Source organism: Equus asinus, chromosome 26 (genome assembly GCF_041296235.1).
Source record: "Equus asinus isolate D_3611 breed Donkey chromosome 26, EquAss-T2T_v2, whole genome shotgun sequence".
In the NCBI taxonomy this organism is placed as follows: Eukaryota; Metazoa; Chordata; class Mammalia; order Perissodactyla; family Equidae; genus Equus; species Equus asinus.
Window position 1 is genome coordinate 38,035,677 of NC_091815.1, and position 19,908 is coordinate 38,055,584.

Sequence of the window (19,908 nt, forward strand, 5' to 3'; positions counted from 1 at the left end):
TTTCTTAGGCTTTCCTTTTCTAATATACTCATTTGCATTTCTTAATTTTCCTACTTTTTAGGTCTGATTGTAATATTTACATTATCATCCTATTTAAAACATTCTCTCACTTCTGCTATGGATTTATCATTTCACTTATGGATTATTGAGAAGTCTGCTGCTTTATGTCCAAATATGGAGATAGCAGTTATCAGACTGCAGAATCAGGTGACTCCCAAAAGGACCCAGAAGCTCCTGGTGGTCCACATTAGGAGTCCAGGCTGGCTGGGGGTCATTAGCTGAGTGTCCATCGGGGGCAGCTCTGGTGTCTTCCGGGGTCCCTGCAGTGTCCCTCTCACAAGGGTGGGGTCTGGGTCCTCCCTGGGCTAGTGGATGGCCAGAGCAGCGTACACGCTGGGCTCTGCTGGGGGTTCCTCTGACTGCGAAGAAGCAGGAGTTGTCTCCTGTCTGAGGGTCAAGTAGTTCAGCCGGGCGTAGATCACATCCTGGGGGTCTTCAGATGCAGGAGCCTGGTGCAGGGGAGAGTGGGGTATAGATATGTGGTTGGGGTGGGTGCTGCCTTGGGGCCTGGAGAGGATAGAACCCGCCTGTCTGTCCATTTGTCTACCCTCTTCTGCCTGTCTGTCCTTCACGTCCAATGATTCCTCTGTCAGGGCAGAGGGAAATGTGGCCACTGCCCGCCTGAGTCTTGATCTTGAGTGGCTCACTTGGGCATAGGTCATTCCCTGAGGGTCTTAATCATAAGGGCCCTTCTGGAGGGAGACAGAGGGACAGAAGTCAAGGAGACAGTGTCTCCTTGATCCCGCAGTTGACCTGGTCCAGTCAATTGTCCACACTTTTGCCAGAGTGACGTCACCTTCCTAATAGAATCTTCAAGGACTTCCTAAGCCCTGGGGCATTGGGATGCTTTCTACGGTTCTGATTCTTATCCTAACATGCTATCTTATGCTCATTGGCTCCAGCCACGGGTCCCATGTTCCTGAAAGAGCATGCTGCTGCCTCAGGACCTTTGCATCTGCTGTTTCCTCTGACTCCCCCACCCCAGGAAAACTATCTCGTTTCTTTACTTTATTTTCCTTAACAGCACTTTGCACCTTAGGACACTACCTGTGTATTTGCATGTTGTCTCTCTCACCCACAAGGTGAGCTCAAGGAGTGTGGAGACAGTTTTGCTCACTGCTGTAGCTGCAGCACCTGAGCGGAGCCAGGTGAACAGTGAGCTCACTGTGCACATTGTTGGGTTGATGAATGAAGGGGATCCGAGCGGCCTTGAGGGTGATTCACTAATTCATGCATCCTCTTGAGGCTTGGGGTTGTATCCAACAGCCAGAAGGCCATAGAGAGGATGGGGAACCAGGAAAGGGGACCACATAGGAGGGACCAGGAGGTCACAGAAACCAGGAGGAGTGAAGCACAGAAGGACACCCCAGGTGCCCAAGAGGAGAGGCGAGTGTGGGACGCTGCTGAGAGCTGGGTGATGTGAGGGCAGCCAAGTGTCCATTGGGTCAAGTTTGGCAACAGGAAGGTCCCTGGTGGCCTGGACAGGGCAGGGGTCTCACCTGATGGTCCAGCTCCACCCCCTCCTCAGGCTGTGTGTCCGTCTCGGTGGCATCTGCTGGGGCAGAACAGGGGGTGTGTCTCTTGTCAGGATCCCCTGAGGTCTCTGAGGGCTGCAGCCCCTCTGCTCCCAGATGGGCCACTGAGATCCAGGGGGTGAGATGTGCCCAATGTCACTCAGGGGGATTTCGGTCCTTCTCACCCTGAATCCTCAGACCCTTCCAGCCCATCCCCCCATGGCCCACTGAAATCTGTGTCCCCACCCCCAGAGCGGTCCCTCCTCTTCCTCTCACAGAGGGTTTGTTCCTGGGCATCAGCAGCAGGGCTGGAGCTGGGGGAGGAGAAGTGAGTGTTACGGGCAGAGAGGGGACCGAGGGTGGGGTGGGAGCCTGGGGTCTTCAGGGCGGGAATGACCTGATCTGCAGGCCTCTGTCCTTGGGCTGTGGGTCTGCAGCCCCTGCAGGAAGTTGGAGATCAGCCTGTCTCTGGGCTGGGTCAAGATGGACAGAGTCTCAGCCCTGGGAGGTGATGACCACCTGCCCTCCACATGTGATTCGGGAGAAAAGAAGGAAACCATAACCCATGCTTGTGTGTATGTTTCAATATTTCACGAGATCTAAAAGATGAAAGAATATCTTAAATGTGTACATGTGTGCTAAGTGTTTTCCTTTGGACATTCTGATTTAAAATTTTGGAAAAGTCTTTTTCTAGTTGACTTTCCCGTCTAAATTTTTTCCCTCTGCCTAGTGCCCTAAGCCCACCTCCTCCTGTGACCTGGGTCACCCTGTTTCATACTCACCCCACATCTTGCATTTGCCCAGATGCTGGTATCGGAGGAGGAGGCAGAGGAAGAAGAGCAGCTGGATGAAGGCCACCGAGCCTCCGATCAGAATGGTTAGGTACCTTTTGAGACCTTGGGCATGAGTGACATCATGAATGAGCCACTGATGCCATTTACTTGAGCCCCTACTATATGCCAGTCATGTGCTGGGGTCTGTGCACTCATCTCCTCTAATTCACAACAGTCCTGCAACATGGGACTGCCACCTCCACCCACCCATTTCACAGTTGAGGAATCTGAGGCACAAAGAGGTAAATCATGTGCCCAGCTCACCCAGCCTGAAGCGGGAGAGCTGGGAATGGAACCCAGGGCTGAGGGTTCCCTGTCATCTCCTCATCTGCCCCCCTGGGGGACTCCAGCTTCATGCTCCAGGACTCCTCATTGCAGATGGGTCCTGTCCCAGTGTATCATCTGGAGCTGAGCATCCTTCCTCATTCCTCCACTCCCCCTCTACACTGTGGGACCTGGGGAGGGAGACTGCATGGGGTGAATTCTACATCCTCCCTGGAGTCCGTCCCCCACTCTGCAGGGCCCTGACGTCCTGAGGTAACGTCCAGGCAAGGATGCGGGTTCTGCCCTCCCTGAGCTCTGTAATGATCAGGGCCATCATTTCACCCAATGTCACTGCAGGCCTGTGAGCAGAACAGGGCTAGGGAGCTTTACAGACAATGAGCCAAGACTCAGAGAAGAGAAATGAGCTGCCTGGGGCCCCAGGGTGGGAGCAGCTGAGCTGGGAAATGCACTTGGGGAACAGTCTTCCTTCCTACCTCTTTCCACTGAAGCTGAGCACCCTGAGCTCAGGGGAAAGGGTCTGAATATCCTGGACCATTATCCTTCACTCCCTCACTGATGCAGAGGGGACAAGACCCCATAAACTCATGGCCTGGGAGGGCTTCCTTGTGAGGCATCATCTCCCAGGAGGTCAGTACCATAGTCAGAACTTAAAGGAAGTCTAATCTCTGGGCCACAATTCTCTCCTTTACACTTGGAGAAACTGAGGCCCAGACAGAGGAAGGTGCATGGATGTCAGGGTCTCCCAAGGGCATAACTCATCTCCCGACCCCCATGAACCCACCCATTGCCTCTCCACAGATACCCTCACTTATCCCTTAGGAAACTTGACTCCATGGGGGGCAGTCGGTCCTCAGAGCCTCCTGGGGATCAGGATGGAGGTGAGGGGAGCTGCTTCTCCACACTTCAGCCCGGCTGCCCCTCCCCCAGGCTGGGCTCCAACATCTCCCTCTGCCATGACCACGCCACCACCGTCCACCAGTCTCACATCCCTGGAGCCCTGTGGACCCCCCATCTCTGCCCGACTCCCAGCCCCCTGGAGACAAGCTGTTCTGAGAGAGGAGCTAGGAGTCAGATCAGCTGAGTCTCAAGAGACAGGCCTGGAGAAACTGTGAACTCTCTGGGCAGAGGCCCTTGTGACTCACCAGCCATTAAGTTGTGTTCTGTGGGTGGGGAGGTGGGGTCCCCAGAGGGTCCTGGGAGAAAGGACAAGAGGAGATGAGGGGCTGGATGTTCCCCCAGAGACCTTGTCTCTGCTCACATTTTTCTCCTTTATCTTCCCTGTGGTCCCCAAGGCTCTCCCTCCACCCACCTGGAGAATTCTAGTGATGGGGACGTGGGAAGGGTCATGCATGGGAGGGCTCTGTTTCCTTCCCACACTCTGAGGGGCAGATCACCCTCTGTGAACCTCCCTCAGTGCCCCCTCGATCCCATCCCAACCTAGAGGTCTCTGGGGGGCAGGGCCCTGAGCTGACTGACTCAGAAAGGACAGGGTGAAGGGCCCTCACCTGAGACCATAAGCTCCAGAGGCTCGCTGGGTTCTGACCACACCTGGGGTTTGTTGCTGTAATAGCTGTAGCATCTGAATATCCAGCTGTGGATGGGGGACATGGGGCCCACAAGGAAGAGGGCCTGGAACTGCCCTTTGAGTTGTTGTGAGTTCTGGGTCCAGGACAACTTGTGTTCTCCTTCCTTAGTGAGAATGAATCCGTCAAATCCCCACCATGAGCCACACTGGAGGGTCACATTCCCTCCTGAGGTCACCACAGGGCTCGGCAGGGCTGAGAGGGTGGGTTTGCTGTAGGATCCTAGGAGAGGAGGAGTCAGAGTGTTAAATGGGGCTGCCACCTCCCTCATATCCCCCCAGGGCTGGGCTGTGAGAGGAGAGACAACCCTGAGAGCAGACCCCCTTCCTGAGGGCAGAGCCTGAGGCTGAGACCCCTGAGTGTCCTCTCACCTGTCACCACCAGATCAAATGGATCACTGGGCTTTGACCAATCTGTGGATCTTCGATAGTAACAGCGATACCTTCCTGCGTAGATGTCTGTCATATGAGGGGTGGAGAACCTGGCCTTGTCCCTGGGCCCCCGTGGGCTCTGTCTGTCCCAGGGAGATAGGCTTCCCTCTTTCTCCAGACAGTACTCTTGGGCTCTCAGGGGCCCCTGACACCAGACGGTCACAGGCCTCCCCCAGTGGATCACAGATCCCGGCTCAGCCCCGATGGTGGGTTTGGGGAGGGTCCCTGCAAGGAAATCAGAGGCTGGATTCCAAAGTCCTCATCCTCCCAGCTCAACTCATGGCTTCTCTTGGTTTTATACCCATCATCCCAGAATCACTGCTTTGCTGCTGAGTGCTCAGGGGCTGAAGTAAAAGATGGGGACATGGCAGCCTGAAGATGACTCACCTGCCTGCACCCGGTTCCTTGTGCCCAGACTCAGCCCTGGAAGAGAGCCCTGGTGAGAGTTGCACCCAGATGTCTGGGTCGATTCTTTTCCCATCAGCGCCCCAGTCCACTCGAGCTGCCTGAGCCCTGAGGTTCCCCTGAACAAGGGGATGTGGAGCCTCCCCATCCCCTCCTTCCGTCCCCCTTCCCGTTCTCCACAACTGACCGAGGCAGACAAGAGTGGAGAGGATAGAAACCATGGCGCCTGCTTTGAGTGCTTCCGCTGTGCAGATGGAGGAGACCAGGGACCCGAGGGACAGAGAGGCTCACAGGATGTGGCAAGTCAGGGGCTGCTGCCACCCTTTCACGTCCCCACAGGTGTGGACCAATAGGAAGAGGGTGGCCCCTCTCTGGGCCTGGGTTTGCTTTTCTCCAGAGTAGGCGCTCAGGAGGACTCCAGGCCCTCCGGAGACATCTCTGCTCAGAGTTGAGGACTCATCTGATTCCCAAGACTCTTCTCCTTGGCGTGAATGCCCCTCACGGAGGATGGGGACCCAAGTTCTTGTCCTGAGCCAGCTTCTGATAGGCTGGCTCCCAATAGGACCCACCACATGTTTCCTCAGTGCCTCTACAAGTGGAATTTACATTCTGTCTTTGGCCAGTCCATAAAAAAATATTTATTGAGCTCCTACTATGCATGAGGCATCGGTGCCAGACACCAAAACTACATCTGTGATCCGGGTAAACCCATTTGCTGTATTTTTGAGGACTCAAATGAACAGAACATGGACATTCAAAGGCTAATATTGTAATTAATTTGTTGGCAAAGGAGAAATATGGAGAAACATGGAAGAACTAGAGATCATGACTAGACTATGGTTGAGGGAATATCTGTTTGAGAAGGGGTAGGCCTATGGGATGGGACACCCATGAGACAGTCCAGAGATGAAAGGACCCTAGAGACATGGGGAATGTCTGAACAGGAGGGAGAGAGAGGGGAAGTGGTGTCCAGTGATGCCGGGTGCTGTCGACCATGTGAAGACGTTGGGTTTTATTTTTAAGAGAAAAAGAATATGTCAACAGTGACTTATTTTAGCAAACTTTTATGAGTCTTCTTAGCTGCTATATAGCAAATAAATAAAAGTAAATAAACAATAATGGTTGAAGTCCAATTACTCCAATATTGTTGTGTCAAACTGTATTGTTTTTTAAATTTTTAAAAAATTTTTGTTTACTTATTTATTTATTTGAGATTCATAATAGTTTACATCATTTGAAATTTCAATTGCATGTTATTTCTTGTCTGTCACCACATAGGTGCTTCCCTATCTCACTTATATGTGGAATATAAACAAACACATGGACAAGGAAAATAGTTCAGTGGTTACCAGGAGAAGGGGGTGGAAGGTGGACACAGGGGGTGAAGAGCAAACAGTATTGTTAATGATTTATGTGGACATCTCATACGAAGCTTACATGCTCCTCAATGAGACAAAAACACACAACATAGGACAGAAATGACACATAGTTTCCCTTTGTTGTTTTTTGGACTGGGAGTTGGGAAGGAATTTCTCAGGTCCAAGCTCTGCAGGAGAGCTGATATGGGAGAGCATAGATGTGTTAAATGGCCCATCATCTGAGTGTGTGTGTATTTGTGGTATAACTGCACTGTCTTGTTGGGAGGGAAGGAGAAGCAAGAGCTGAGGGTGGAGGGTCACATCTGGACCGATTATGAACAGCCTTGAGTTCAGAGAGAAGAGTTTGGAGTTTCCCCTGAAGACAGTGAGGACCACAGAAGGATTTTGGGCAAGGAAGGGACAGATCCTGAAATAGAAGAATGATTAGAAAGACTGATACGTGGAGGGTGAACTGGAGAAGGGAGTGTGGGCCGGCAGCTCAGAAACCAGGAAAGTGGTGGATGTGACCACACAGGCCAGATGTGTCCAGGTGTGGGCTGTGGGTTGGACTCTGTGGATGGGAGGACAGCAGGGGTCAGAGCGATTCTGGAGGCCGAGTTGTATATGCTGGGTGGTTGATTGAGAGGTGTAAGAGACAAGGAAGTAGAGTGACCTTCGCTCCCTGCCTTGGCTGACTTGAGACATCAATGGTGCCCTCAGAGACATGTGAACCCAGGGCTAGGGGGGATGGAGGGGCCTGGGGAGTTTGGTACAATATGCTTCTGCTCCCACAGGAAAGCACAACTCTTCCTCTTGTTCCTGGAATGTGGGTTTTTCTTCTCACAAAGAGTCCCCTGAGTGACGTGCTGGTTTCTGTAAAAAGCAGGACCCCTCTCTCTATCACGTTGGGGTGAATCAGTTGAGTCATTTCTGCCTGTTGAGAGCTCCCTTTGATGCTGTGTGTCGCTCTCCACTTCAAACTGCAGAGACTGTTCAGGATTAAGATAAGAATGGTCCTCATCATAGCTCCCGTTTCAGGACAGGGATATATACAAGAACAAGAAAGGAAGTAGCTGCTAAAGACGGTCGACCCATTCAGGAAGTGGCAGTGCTATAATTTATATTAATGTTTATATGTATTTTTTATTTTCTCACTCACGTATTAACTAATTAATTGCTTAATTTAATCTACCTATTTACCTATCCATCCAGTTTTATAGAGATGTGATTGACATACATCACTCTCTGAGTTTATGGTGCACAGCATAATGGCATGACTTACACATATAGTGAAAAGATGACCACAGTAAGCTTAGTTAACATTCATCATCTCATACAGAAAAAAATAAAAGGAAAAAAATGGCTTTTTCTTGTGATGAGAACTCTTAGGATCTACTCTCTTAACTACTTTCAGATATATCCTGCAGCAGTGCTAACTACACTCATCACATTGGACATTCCATCCCCAGTACTTATTTATCTTATAACTGGAAGTTTATACATTTTGGCCCCCTTCATCCAGTTCTCCAACCCCACCCTTACCTATGGTTAGCGCAAATATAATCTCTTTTTCTAGGAGTTTCTTTTTTTAGATTCCACATATAAATGAGATCATACAGCATTTGTCTTTCTCTGACTTATCTCATGTAGCATAATGCCTTCAAGGTCCATCTATGCTGTTGCAAAAGGAAGGATTTCCTTCTTTTTATGGCTGAATAATATTCCAGTGTACATTCACTTCTTTGCTCTTGATTTTGTTGCTTGTGAAAAGTGTTGATAAAAACTTGAACAAAGCCTCTTTTAAAACGCAATTTTAAATAATAACGGTTATACATGGGAGAAAGGATCAAGTTCTACTTGAGGAAAATGAGGTGAAATATGAACCCTAATCTGATACTGCATCAGAGGCTACCCTGAGGTCCAGGTGGCCCTACCTGATGACCAGTCCCTTCCCCTGAGGTAGGTCTCATGGGAGGCCCTGCAGATCCTAATTTCAAGACAGGTTGGAGAATGCATTTGGGTTGCTGGTCCTAGGAGGGCTCTATGATTCCAACATTTTGTCCCCCTCTCATTATAGAGATGACAATCATCTGTCACTGGACCCCAGTTTCAGAAATTCACAGCCTCCTTCAGGTGAACACAGAGCAGGGTTAGTGTCTGGGGAGTGTGCAGGTAGAGTGTCCAGGACGAAATAAGAACCTAGGATCCACAGGACATGCTGCTCTCCTTGTATTTCCAGAAGTGTCACCTCGGGTCCCCCAGTGTCATCTCCATCAGTCCAAACTCCTCTGCTCCCACACAGCCCTGGGCAAAACATACTGTTCTTGATCCACACAGTAACGAGGGAATGGAGAGGACTCACTCACGTGCCCAGATCCTCTGGGTAAGACATAAAACTTGAAGGAAACCACATCAGAGATGATTCATCCCCAGTGGATTCCAGTCTTCAGTGCTCCGCCACCCACAAAACCTGGTCATGTGCCATTAAGAAGCCCAGATTTCCACCATGACCCTCTCCTCCCTTCCCTTCAAGGACTCAACAAGACCCAGGAAGCTAAAGAGTTTGGGGGACATGGTGCTGCTTCTGTTGGACAAGAGACAGATGCTGAGCAGAGCTGAAGAATTCACAGGATGCGGTGGGCGAGGTCCCCACATCATAGATTGTACAGTCCACAAGGTGCCTGTCACACAGGAAGGAGCTGCTTCTCACCCAAGGATGTCAAGGGCTGAGTGTCTAACTTGAGCTACGTCACAGAACACATCCCCTGTCTAAATTATCACATTTATTTTTCCTAAACTCTACAATCACGTAAGTATTTTAACAGATATGGCTGCATTTTGTAAAGCATAGTTGTTATTCAATTTATAACATGCAATATTCCCTTCTCAAGCTAATATATAAACATTAACATTATGCAACTCTTTGCAGAATGCATATCTAATGTTTCTCTCACTGATGTTTTTTAGGCCTTGTACTAGCTGCAAAATTTTTACTTCTGTGAAAAAGAAAGTCAACTAGAAACTTTGTTTCTTTTCCCCCAGCTTTACTGGGATATAATTGACAAAATGCAATTGTAGTATTTAAGATGTACATCTTGATTTTGTGATACATATGCACATTTTGAAAAGATCACCATATCAAGCTAGTTAACATATCCATCACCTCACATAGTTAACATTTGTGTGTTTGTGTGTTTGTATGTTTTGGGAACTCTTGAGAAATCTAAGTACATTTTGAGTGTATAATACATTATTATTGACTATAGTCACCGCACTGTACATTAGGTCTCCAGAAATTATTCATCTTACAACTGACAGTTTATAACATTTGATCAATATCTCTTCTTTTTCCCCAGCTCCAATTCTCTGGTAACCACCATTCTGCCGTGTGTTACTATGAATTCAGCTTTTTTTCTTCTACATATAAGTGAAATCATGCAATATTTTTTTTTCTCTATCTGGCTTATTTCATTTAGCATAATGTCCTACAAGTTCATGCATGTTGTCATAAACGGCAGAACTTCCTTGTTTTCTGAAGACTGAATAATATCCCATTATGTTTGTGTATATATATATATGTAATTATATCACATTTTCTAATCCATACATCTGTTGGACACTCCTGTTGTTCCCATATCTTGGCTATTGTGAATGCACTGTTGCAATGAACATGGGCTGCAGATATCTCTTCGAGATCCTGATTTCACTTTCTTTTTCTATATCCCCAGAGTGGCATTGCTGCATCACAAGGTAGTTGTATTTTCAGTTTTCTGAGGAAGCTCCGTAGCAACTGCAGCGCCCCTTAGTGGGGAGATTGAAAGCAGCGTCTGTGGGCTGGTTGAGATCCCGAGTTGTCTGCTGTGAACTCCTCTCTATTTCTTGGCTCTTTGCTGCCCCCAGAGGATCCAGTCATGGTGATTCCCTCTGCAGAACAGAAAGGGTCTTTCAGGCAGCCCCTGGAAAGGCTGCGTAAGAGACGCTCACATTGCTCTCTTTCCCCCCGGGAGGAATCTCAGGTGGAGGGGGTCTCTCTGTGTGCTGAGCTCGTGGGAAGGTGATGTGGGCGAGGTGAAGCTGTTCTCTCTACCCTTTTCAATGTGGTTCTTCCATTTCCTGCTCCAGCAGCATGCTGAGACCTCACACCTGGACTCCACAGCTTTCATAACGACATTTATGTCTGTGGATGGTGGTTAAATCATGATTTCTGGGGGTGATGAGTGCTGGGCCCTCCTATCTCACCATCTTGCTGAGGTGCATCACTGTCATTTTATATTGCATTTCCTAATGACTAATGATGGTGAGAATATTTTCCTGTTCTCCTTGTCTATTTGTAAAAATGTTTCTTATCTGAAAAATATCTTTTCTATAGAAATGTATACTCAAGTGCTTAGAACATTTTTTTAAATACAATTTTTTTTGGTGGTTGAGTTGTTTGTATCTTTACATATCCTACAGAAGACCATTGTCCAATATATAGTATGCAAATATTTTCTCCAATTCTGTACATTGTCTGTTTACTTTCTTGAGAGTGTTCTTTGATCCACACACATTTTTAATTTTGATGAACTCCTACGTATGTGGGGGTGTTTTTTTGTTTTATTGTGATTTTAGTGTTCTTTCTAAGAAAACATTGGAAATCTAAGGTCATGAAGATTTACCCCTATGTTTTCTTCCAAGTTATATAATCTTTGCTGTTATACTGATCCATTTTGAGGTCGTTTCAGTGTATGGTATGGGGAGGGTCCAACTTCATTCTTTTGCATGTTTTCTTTTTTCATTCAGTAATCCAACACTGTTTGTCAAAGACACCAAGTCTTAGCGATACTGTGTCTGTTTCTCATGGTCAAGCACCCAGTGAGTTTCCATCTAGGAATTGAATCAAAATGAGCCTGACCCCAATATCTGGAATCCTCTGCACACAGCTGCCTTTCCCTGACTCCCTCTCATTGGAGTCCAAGAAGCGACCTGGCCACCTGAGTATTCTTCAGTCTGGAACCAATCCCTGTGTGATCCTTAAAGTGATTGGGTTGTTCCCATCTCTGAAATAACTTCCTTGTTCATATTGGAGGAGTCCATGATGATTCAGATTCTTTGAACAAAATGGGATCAGAAATTCTAATGGCAATTAAAATTTTTCAGTTGCACATCAACCAATACTGGGCAAGGTGTTTCCTCCTCTGAGGCCCAGTGTCTCCCCCAGGCAGGGACCCATTGTTTGACTGGACTTTGTGAGGCTAATCAGGCATGGGGTGATCATGTTTTGAGACAACACATGGTCAAGGTGTGACATATTTGCTACAACACATCAGCAGCCACTTTGTTGGAAGTTCAATGCCTGGTTCAGACTGTGGATCTCCCCCTCTACTTCAATCCCAGCCTGCTAAATTGTATAGAAAATAGAGATAGGTTACAAAATAGAAATGAACTGTTTACCAGTATGACAACCAGACTTGTGTCACCCGGTGAAGGTCAAGAAGAACATTCCCCAGATTCCCAGCAGTCCCTGTGTTTTCTATTTGAATAAACTTTTCAAAATTACATATATTTAACCACTGAATAGATCACATCAGAGTCTTTCCCTTCTTTTATTTATTGGATTTACCTTAGGTATGCCCACCTAATGACAAACGATGTCTCTTTCTGAACTTTATATAATGAAATGGCCCTGTATGCCTCCTATGACAATCTTTCATTTGCTTATCACCATGTTTGAAGGTCGACATACATCGCTCTTTGTAGATTTAATCTGTGCATTTGCAGTGCCATGTGATATTCCATGGTAGATATATACGACCAATCGTTCTTTTTTTAACGTATGGATTTTTTGTGTTTTACAGATGTTTTCTAAATAAGAGCCTCTCCTATCAATGTTCTTGTGAGTGTAACTTACGCTGACACACACATTTCCCTCTAGGGTATATGCTTCATGGTCATAGCTCTGTGTATTTTCCTTTTAAGTAGATAATTCTCATATATTCCCCAAATTGGTTGAAGTAACCTTTACTCCCATTGCTAATGTATTGGAATTATAAGTAAGCCCTATTATCTCCCACATTGGGTTTTTTCAATTTGCCTCTCACGTGGATGTGCTAGGATTATGGTGTCATAATTCCACTGAAACTGTGGCATAACACAGCAGTAGAAATTATCATTGTCTCTAAAATAGAATGAAATACAGACCTACGCAGCACTAATAAGGAGGTGTGTCACAGATGGCCCTTAAACATTTGTGAGGATGATTCTGCCCATCTCTTCTCAACTCTGCATTCAGTGAAGTCACATTTGCACTTTGTTCTTGGTCTTGAAGAGAGGATTTACACCACAGAAACTGGCAAATTCCACAAATCAGTGATGGTTTTCTATTTTATTGCGTAACATTGGATTATAACATTATATAGCTTTCAGATGTACATCATAATGTATTTTGAATTCTGTGTAGATTACATCATCTTCACCACCCAAAAACTAATTATAGTCCATCCCCTCACATGTGAACCTAATCACTCCTTTTGCCCTCCCCCTCCCCCCTTCCTCTATGGTAACCACCAATCCAATCTCCATTGCTATGTGTTTGTTTGTCATTGTTTTTATTGTCTACTTATGAGTGAGATCATATGGTCTTTGACTTTCTCCCTCTGGCTTATTTCACTTAGCATAATACCCTCAAGGTTCATCTATGTTGTCACAAATGGCCGGATTTCATCATTTCTTATGGCTGAGTAGTATTCCACTGTGTATAGATACCACATCTTCTTTATCCACTCGTCCCTTGATGGGCACCTACGTTGCTTCCAAGTCTTGGTTATTGTGAATAATGCTGCAATCAACATAGGGGTGCATGTATCTTTATGCATTGGTGTTTTCAAGTTCTTTGAATAAATACCCAGCAGTGGGATAGCTGGATTTTTTAAAAGAGTTTTTTCAGTGGCAGCACACCATTAAGTTGTCACCTCAAACACCAATGTGTTGATTCCAAGTGATGACATTTCTGGAAAAATGACATAGTTGGCGTATGGTGAAGAGAGAAAGGATCGTGGGATCCAGAGAGGATGGTAGGCATAGTTTCAGATTTATCTTGTCCAGAATACAATCTGATTTTTGCCCCTTTATTCAGTTACTGAAACCAGGTGAAGTCCTGTGGACTGAAGATATGGAGACTCAACAACGTGCATCTGGTAATGTGTTTGTTGCAAGTAAAGAAAATTGTATTACAGAACAGTGTTTAAGAACATGAGGTTTTACATGTGGACCCAAACCAGCCACGAAGGATGTACCCTCATGTGATAGGGGTGAGAAAAAGGGAGAGCCAGTCAACGAAAGCCAACGATGGTAGGGAGAGAAAATACAAATTTAATGGAGGGAGCATCCTGTACAGGGAGCACTCGAGACATTTTCCTGAATCTAAACCAGGTTTACATCCCTCAACATTTTCAGCAGAGAGATCCCCAAACTTATGGTCCAGATTTACTTTCAACCTCCTGGGATCATCAGACTTGTTCTAATTCTCCACCACTCTGAATGGTGCAGTGTTCCCTCTTGTGTTTACCTCCTGGCTGCATCCTGGGTCGTTCTCTGGGTGTGTGGAGCTTGAATAAGCAGGACCCCAAGGAGCACCAGGATCAAGATAGCCATGCCTATCCAGATGAGATTCTCCACCGTATAGTCTTGGGGGTGTGACTCTAAGAATTGCAGTCTAAGTGTTCACAGAGGTCAGGGCAGGTCAAAATCACACCAGGATCCCTGGATATCCCCTCAGGACACTGCGCCTCCCCTTGACAAGACATTACCTTCTGCACCAGCCCCATAACTGAGAATTTCTCCTAGTCACCACTCTTGGGACCTGGCTTGTTTCGTGATGGGTTGATGGCATCAGCAGCTCCTAAGGAAAAAAAAAAAAAAAAGGAACAGTTGGGTGAGGAATTGAAGAGACCTGAGTCCAGCCTTTCCTTTGAGCTCTGTGTTTTATATCCCCCCACTTCTCATGACCTAATTTATAAATAGTTCCTTCATTAACCCTTTCTCTGCTGTAGCAGGTTTCTCTCTGGTTTCCTCACTGGATTCTTTCAGGCTCCTTGTTTTCTCTGAATTCAGAACCTGCTTCTGAGTCACAGTGGATCAAAGTTTGGATGTGTCCCTAGAGCTCAGGATTGGAGAGAAAAATGGTCTTTCACTACAGAAATAGTTGAGCCCTTGTGTATTCTCTGTTTAGTCTGGGACGCAAGACCCCAAAAGCTTATTCCATACAGCTGAGGGTTTCCTCTTATTCAACAGCTGAGGACCCAGGGTCCATGGATGAGGGTTGGTCTCAGGGGGCTTCTGAATGTCAGGAAAACAAAGGAGTGAGATTCTGGGCCTGGGTCCCTCTCTTCCACCTCACTTAGTTCCCACTCCTCTGGGATCTGCATTTTATCATCACCAGGACTTTTTCATCCATTTATTCTTTCATAAATTCAGTCTTCATATAGTTAGTAATACCTACAGTGGTAGACAGATAGACACGTAGATGCAAACATGCAAATGTGTATTTTATAAATGTGATGTTTAATCATTGGGTTATAAAAACACTGTTATTTCTTGTTTGGAGTGTGAATCAAAGTGGAAAGACCAACAACAAATGTGTGAAAACACATCTGATGAAAACTATAGGCACATGGATGAACATTTGTAGATAGAAATGAATATTGGTATATATTCATAGATGTGTATATACAAATATAAAACTGTATATATAAATATATAAACTGTATATGTTCATGTGATAGCAGATATATATATAACTACATATATACATAATAATGTATATATATATAGAGAGAGAGAGAGGGAGACAGAAACAGAGACAGAGAGAGGTAAGGTTTCAGTCTGCTCTTCAATAAGGAATAAAGTCTTGTCTTTGGGATGTAGAGAGTGGGCAGAGGAGAAGGGAGAGCTGACACTTGGGGGATGGTAAATTGGAGACAGGTCAGGGACGAGTGCCCAAAAGAGGGAGGTTCCATCATCATCTGTCTTTTTTGGACAAACTCTAGAAAGTCTGATAAAGTATCAAGTTGGGGCAGCTAATCATGTGATTTTTATTTTAAAAGGCAACCTCCACTCCCTCTTTGTGAAAGATCCAGAACCAAGGAGATCCACAGTTCTGCTTTTAAAATTCAAGGAACAGAGTAAACCAGTGGAATTATACTGTTGAGCGAGCACAAAAAAAGGAAATCATGTTAATTTTTTCCCAGTTTTGATTTGAAAACCAACATAGTAGAAAAAAGAAAGAAAGAAAAGACACACATCATAGACTAATCCTAACTATAAAGATCCATGCAAAAATTCTCAGTAAATATTAACATAAAATTGAGAAAATGTGAATGAATGATAAACGTTATTCAGTTGGGTTAATATTCAAATGTTTGAAACCAAGAAGAGTTGCAATGTGTCTCAGATGGTTATAAGTTAAAGAGAAAAGATAACTGTGCAGGTGTACAACTGTCAGGAAAAGAAAGCCTTCCTAACAAAACCCTAAAGAAACAGGAAAACGATTTGAAAGGGATAGGCCCATAGCACCAGAGATACAAAATATAGATTTTTAATGGGTTTCCTTAAAATGTTGTCGGATATAAATTAAGCTGTTTTCCTGAGGTGAAGATCAAGAACATTTTACTGTGTCATCATTGCTATATGGTATTTGGTGAAAGAAAAATAGGTATGCAGTTTGGAATAAAGAAGTGAAATTTCCTTTTACTTGTGGAAATTAAAATTTTTATCAGTATATCAGACAAGATCAATTGAAAAACAATTGAAAGGGAGAGAATCTGTAGTAAGTGAATAGGATATAAAATTAATATGCTCGAACCAATGGCTTTATTGTGTGTAACTATTATTTAGAAAATATAAAGGAATCAAACACTTTACTTATATTTAGTAAACAGGCTGAGAAATTCTTAAAATAGGCTATGAACTGACACAATTCTTGTGAATAAAATTGAAAATGCTTCTGAAGTTCAGTAATAAACCTCAATTGAAATTTTGTGTGATAAGAAGACTTGATATTACAAAAAGTTGTTTTCCAACTTTTTGGAATGTATGAATTTAATCTAATCCCAATAATAATAGGAGAATTATTTTTGAAGCAGAAATCTGTATTATACAAATTAAAGCTGTAAGTTTATACATTAAAATATTGCTTAAATAGTTCTCAAAGAGCAATAACAGAGAAGTGTGAGCAGAAAATGCAGAGTGGACCTGAGCGGCACACAGACGTGTTTGCAGTAATCCCCTAAGTGACTCCAGTGAGCCGTGCATGGTCCCTCCTTAGTCTCAGGTGTGCACTGAGTGGCTGGAGGCCTCCAGGTGAGCACAGGAGGGCCGTGCAGAGTGGTACCCACAGGTGGGGATGCTTCTGTCTATAGGAGAGTGTCCAGTGGGACCTGGGACACCAGAGGCTCAGATTCAGATATGGACACATCAGGAGGTGATGATGGGGCCTGTCTTCTAGGCTCAGTCTGGTCACCTTCCTCCTGGGTTCACTCACATCTCACTCTGTCATTCCTACTCTGTATCTCTGCGGAGACTTCAGGGATGGGGTGCCCCAGGGATGGGAGGCCTCCACCTCTTTCCACCCTCTCATGACCTGCACCCTCCTCTGTGACCCTCCCCGTGCGCCCCTCATCTGTTACAGTGTCAGATTTTTTGAGGACAGGGCCCTGAGCTGACTGACTCAAAAAGGACAGAGTCAGGGCCCCTCATTTGAGACCGTGAGATCCAGGGTGTCAGTGGAGTGTGATAACAGGTAGAGGATAGTGTTGTATTAGCTGTAACATTTGTAGGTCTCCCTGTGGGCTGAGGTCACAGGACTCATGGGTAATTGGACCCGGTTCTACTGAGCTTGGTACTTTGATCTAAGGCGCAGTGGGGGATCCGCTGTCCCCTCCTTGGACAGAAGGAAAATGTTCCTCGGGGTCCATGACTGACACAGCAGGGTCACGTTCTCTCCTGAGGCCACCAGGGGGCACAGCTGCACTAAGAGAGAGGGTGTGTCAGGGAGCTGTCTAAGAGAGAGGAAGGGTGTATGAGGGGCTGCCCTCTCACCATGTTCTTAAGTGAAAGTCCCCAGGCCTCTCTCTGAGGACCCTCATCTCTGTCTGTCTTGTTCCCTTTGAATGTCTCTCTCTCCCTTTCTCTCCCCTGTCTCTCTTTATCTCTCTCCCTCCCTCATCCAGGAATCACCACAGCAAGGCCTGTGCAGGGTCTGGGTCCCTGACTGACCTGCTGTCTCTTCGTCTTCCACCAGAGTGTCCAGGGGGTCGCTGGGGGATGACCATTTCGAGGACAGGTTGTATGCACCATAGCACCTATACTGGCCCCCATGGTAGGGTCTCACATGGCCCAGGCGGAAGTCTGCCTGACAGAGCCCAGCCTAGGGCTCCCGTCCAAGGTCCTGGGGGAGGTCATGTCCACCCTCCTTGGGCAGAGCAAATCTGTCATAGCCGACATCAGAGGGGCACTGGAGGGTCAGCCTCTGCCCAGAGGCCACCACAGGTCCCTTCTAGGTCAGAAGGGAGAGCTTCCCAGACTCTCCTGAGAGAAAGACCACCTGTGGATGCAGGGGCTCATTCCTCCCATAAACCCCTTCTCCATTCTGGAACCCAGGTCTCACTGTCTCTCACTCTTTGTGTCTCTGGCCCAGGAGCCCCATTATCCTCTCACACCACGCACTCACCTGGGGCTCCCTGAGACTACAGACCCCTTTCTGGCCCCTCAAATCATGGATGGGACCAGGATGGGACTTCCTCACCTGGGACCAAGAGCTCCAGGGGGTCACTGAAGTGCAACACACCTGGGTTTTTTACTGTCATAGCCATAGCATGTGAACATCCACCTGTGGCTGAGGGTCACGGGGCCCACCCGGAGCATGGCCTGGAACTGCCCATTGAGGGGGTCGCTGTGAGTCCAGGGTCCAGGAGGGCTGGTGTTCTCCTTCCTTAGTCAGAACGAACCTGTCAAATCCCAGTTGTGAGCCACACTGGAGGGTCACGTTCCCTCCTGTTGTCACCACAGGGCTTGGCAGGGCTGAGAAAGAGGGTTTGCTATAGAATCCTAGGAGAGGAGGAAGCAGTGTGTTAAATGGGGATCACACTCCCCTCATATCCTTCAGGGCTGGGCTGTGAGAGGGGACACACACCTGAGAGCAGACCCCCCTCCTGAGGACAGAGCCTGAGGCTGGGATCCCTGAGTGTTCTCTCATCTGTCACCACCAGCTCCAGGGCGTCACTGTGCTCTGACCAGCTGGCGGGGCTGAGATAGCAACAGAGATATTGCGCTGCATATAAATGTGTCATGTGTGGGATGGAGACCTTGGCCTTTTCCCCAGGCTCCCGTGGGTTCAGTCTTCTCCAGGGCTCTGTGCTTCCCTCTTCATCCAGATAGTACATTTGGGCTTCCAGAGTCCCCTGACACCAGATGGTGATGGGCCTTCTCCAGAGGGGATCACAGAGCCTGGCTCAGCCCAGATGGTGGGTTTGGGGAGGGTCCCTGGAAGGAAATCAGAGTCTGGGTCACAAGACATTCCTCACCCCAGTTCCCTACCTCTCAGGCCCAGAACCCTCCCAGACGTCCCCCATCCCTCAGCCCAGAACTGCTGTTCTCCATCCTGTTTGCCCAGGAGTGGCTTCTTGTTCCCAGTGAGGAGGTGGGACCTGGGACACCTGGAGACAGACTCACCTGCCTGCATGGGGCTCCTTGGGCCCACGCTCAGGCCTGGAAGAGAATTCCCTGTGAGAGATCCCTGGATCCTGAGCAGAATCCTCCTCCTCGTGAGTCTCCTGAGTCCTGGGGTCTCCAGAAAGAACAGGACCTGGAGGTGGGGTGGGGTCCCTCCCAGACTAGGGCTTCCCCTCCCCCTCCTCAAATCTCATGGAGGCAGATCAGGACCGTGAGAGTGGGAGTCATGGCATCTCCTCCCTGTTGCCCCAGCTGTACAGATGGAGGAGACCACAGTGCCCGGCAGGACAGACAGATGCACAGGATGTGGCCATTTGGAGGCTGTTCCTCTTCATCATGGGGTTATCATGTCAGCAGCCCCACAGACAGGGGAACAGCACCCCTTCAAGGAGCCTGGTACCCATTTACAGTTTGGAGCAGCAAATAGACACAGAGAACCTCCTTCCAGGTGAGGTGACCCAGGGCATGTGCTTGCCCTGCAAAGCCTCCCCCATGGGGTCTCCTTCATTCTCAGCCCATCCATCAGAACATCCCTGTGGGATCCTCACCATGGACAGTGGTCATCCAGGCCCTGGAGATGCTTCAAGGAAGATGCAGGTTCCTGCTGCCTGCAGAGCTCAGATCAGCAGAGACACACACTCAGCATGTAGCTGCACAGTTCAGGTCAAGGTCATTGTGACAATGAGCACAGGCTAGAAATGCAGTGAAATAAGGGAAGGAAACATTGCCCC

The 19,908-nt window shown here is 47.1% G+C and overlaps 1 protein-coding gene and 1 long non-coding RNA gene across 6 annotated transcripts; both read right to left on the bottom strand.

Annotated features, from left to right (window-relative positions):
• Nucleotides 1-227: 227 nt before the first annotated feature.
• Nucleotides 228-5,385, bottom strand: LOC106840883 (leukocyte immunoglobulin-like receptor subfamily A member 6). Its single transcript, XM_070499262.1, has 7 exons — nucleotides 5,299-5,385; nucleotides 5,094-5,129; nucleotides 4,647-4,931; nucleotides 4,198-4,497; nucleotides 3,835-3,885; nucleotides 1,560-1,612; nucleotides 228-509 (listed from the first exon to the last, which is right to left on the bottom strand). Exons 1-7 carry the CDS (start codon nucleotides 5,330-5,332, stop codon nucleotides 366-368), a joined length of 903 nt encoding a protein of 300 aa, XP_070355363.1. The 5' UTR covers nucleotides 5,333-5,385; the 3' UTR covers nucleotides 228-365.
• Nucleotides 5,386-12,819: 7,434 nt separating this feature from the next.
• LOC106840885 (uncharacterized) lies at nucleotides 12,820-19,908 on the bottom strand. Of its 5 annotated transcripts, none has more exons than XR_011498659.1 (6): nucleotides 19,726-19,849; nucleotides 19,178-19,292; nucleotides 18,639-18,988; nucleotides 18,336-18,553; nucleotides 14,257-14,348; nucleotides 12,820-13,611 (listed from the first exon to the last, which is right to left on the bottom strand). It is a non-coding gene; the product is annotated as an uncharacterized lncRNA (long non-coding RNA). The 5 variants fall into 5 exon arrangements; XR_011498658.1 differs by having other exon boundaries at nucleotides 13,062-13,611; nucleotides 18,252-18,553; nucleotides 19,726-19,908; XR_011498660.1 differs by lacking the exon at nucleotides 12,820-13,611 and adding an exon at nucleotides 13,801-14,148 and having other exon boundaries at nucleotides 18,454-18,553; nucleotides 19,726-19,857.

Bases quoted from the DNA above. Each gene is read 5' to 3' on its own strand.
- LOC106840883 (XM_070499262.1), bottom strand. From the start codon at position 5,332: ATGGTTTCTATCCTCTCCACTCTTGTCTGCCTCG. The intron at 4,498-4,646 runs GTGAGAGGACAC...CTCCTCTCCTAG, and splicing joins ATTTGATCTGGTGGTGACAG to GATCCTACAGCAAACCCACC. The intron at 1,613-3,834 runs GTGAGTCACAAG...CTGCCCCAGCAG, and splicing joins AGAACACAACTTAATGGCTG to ATGCCACCGAGACGGACACA.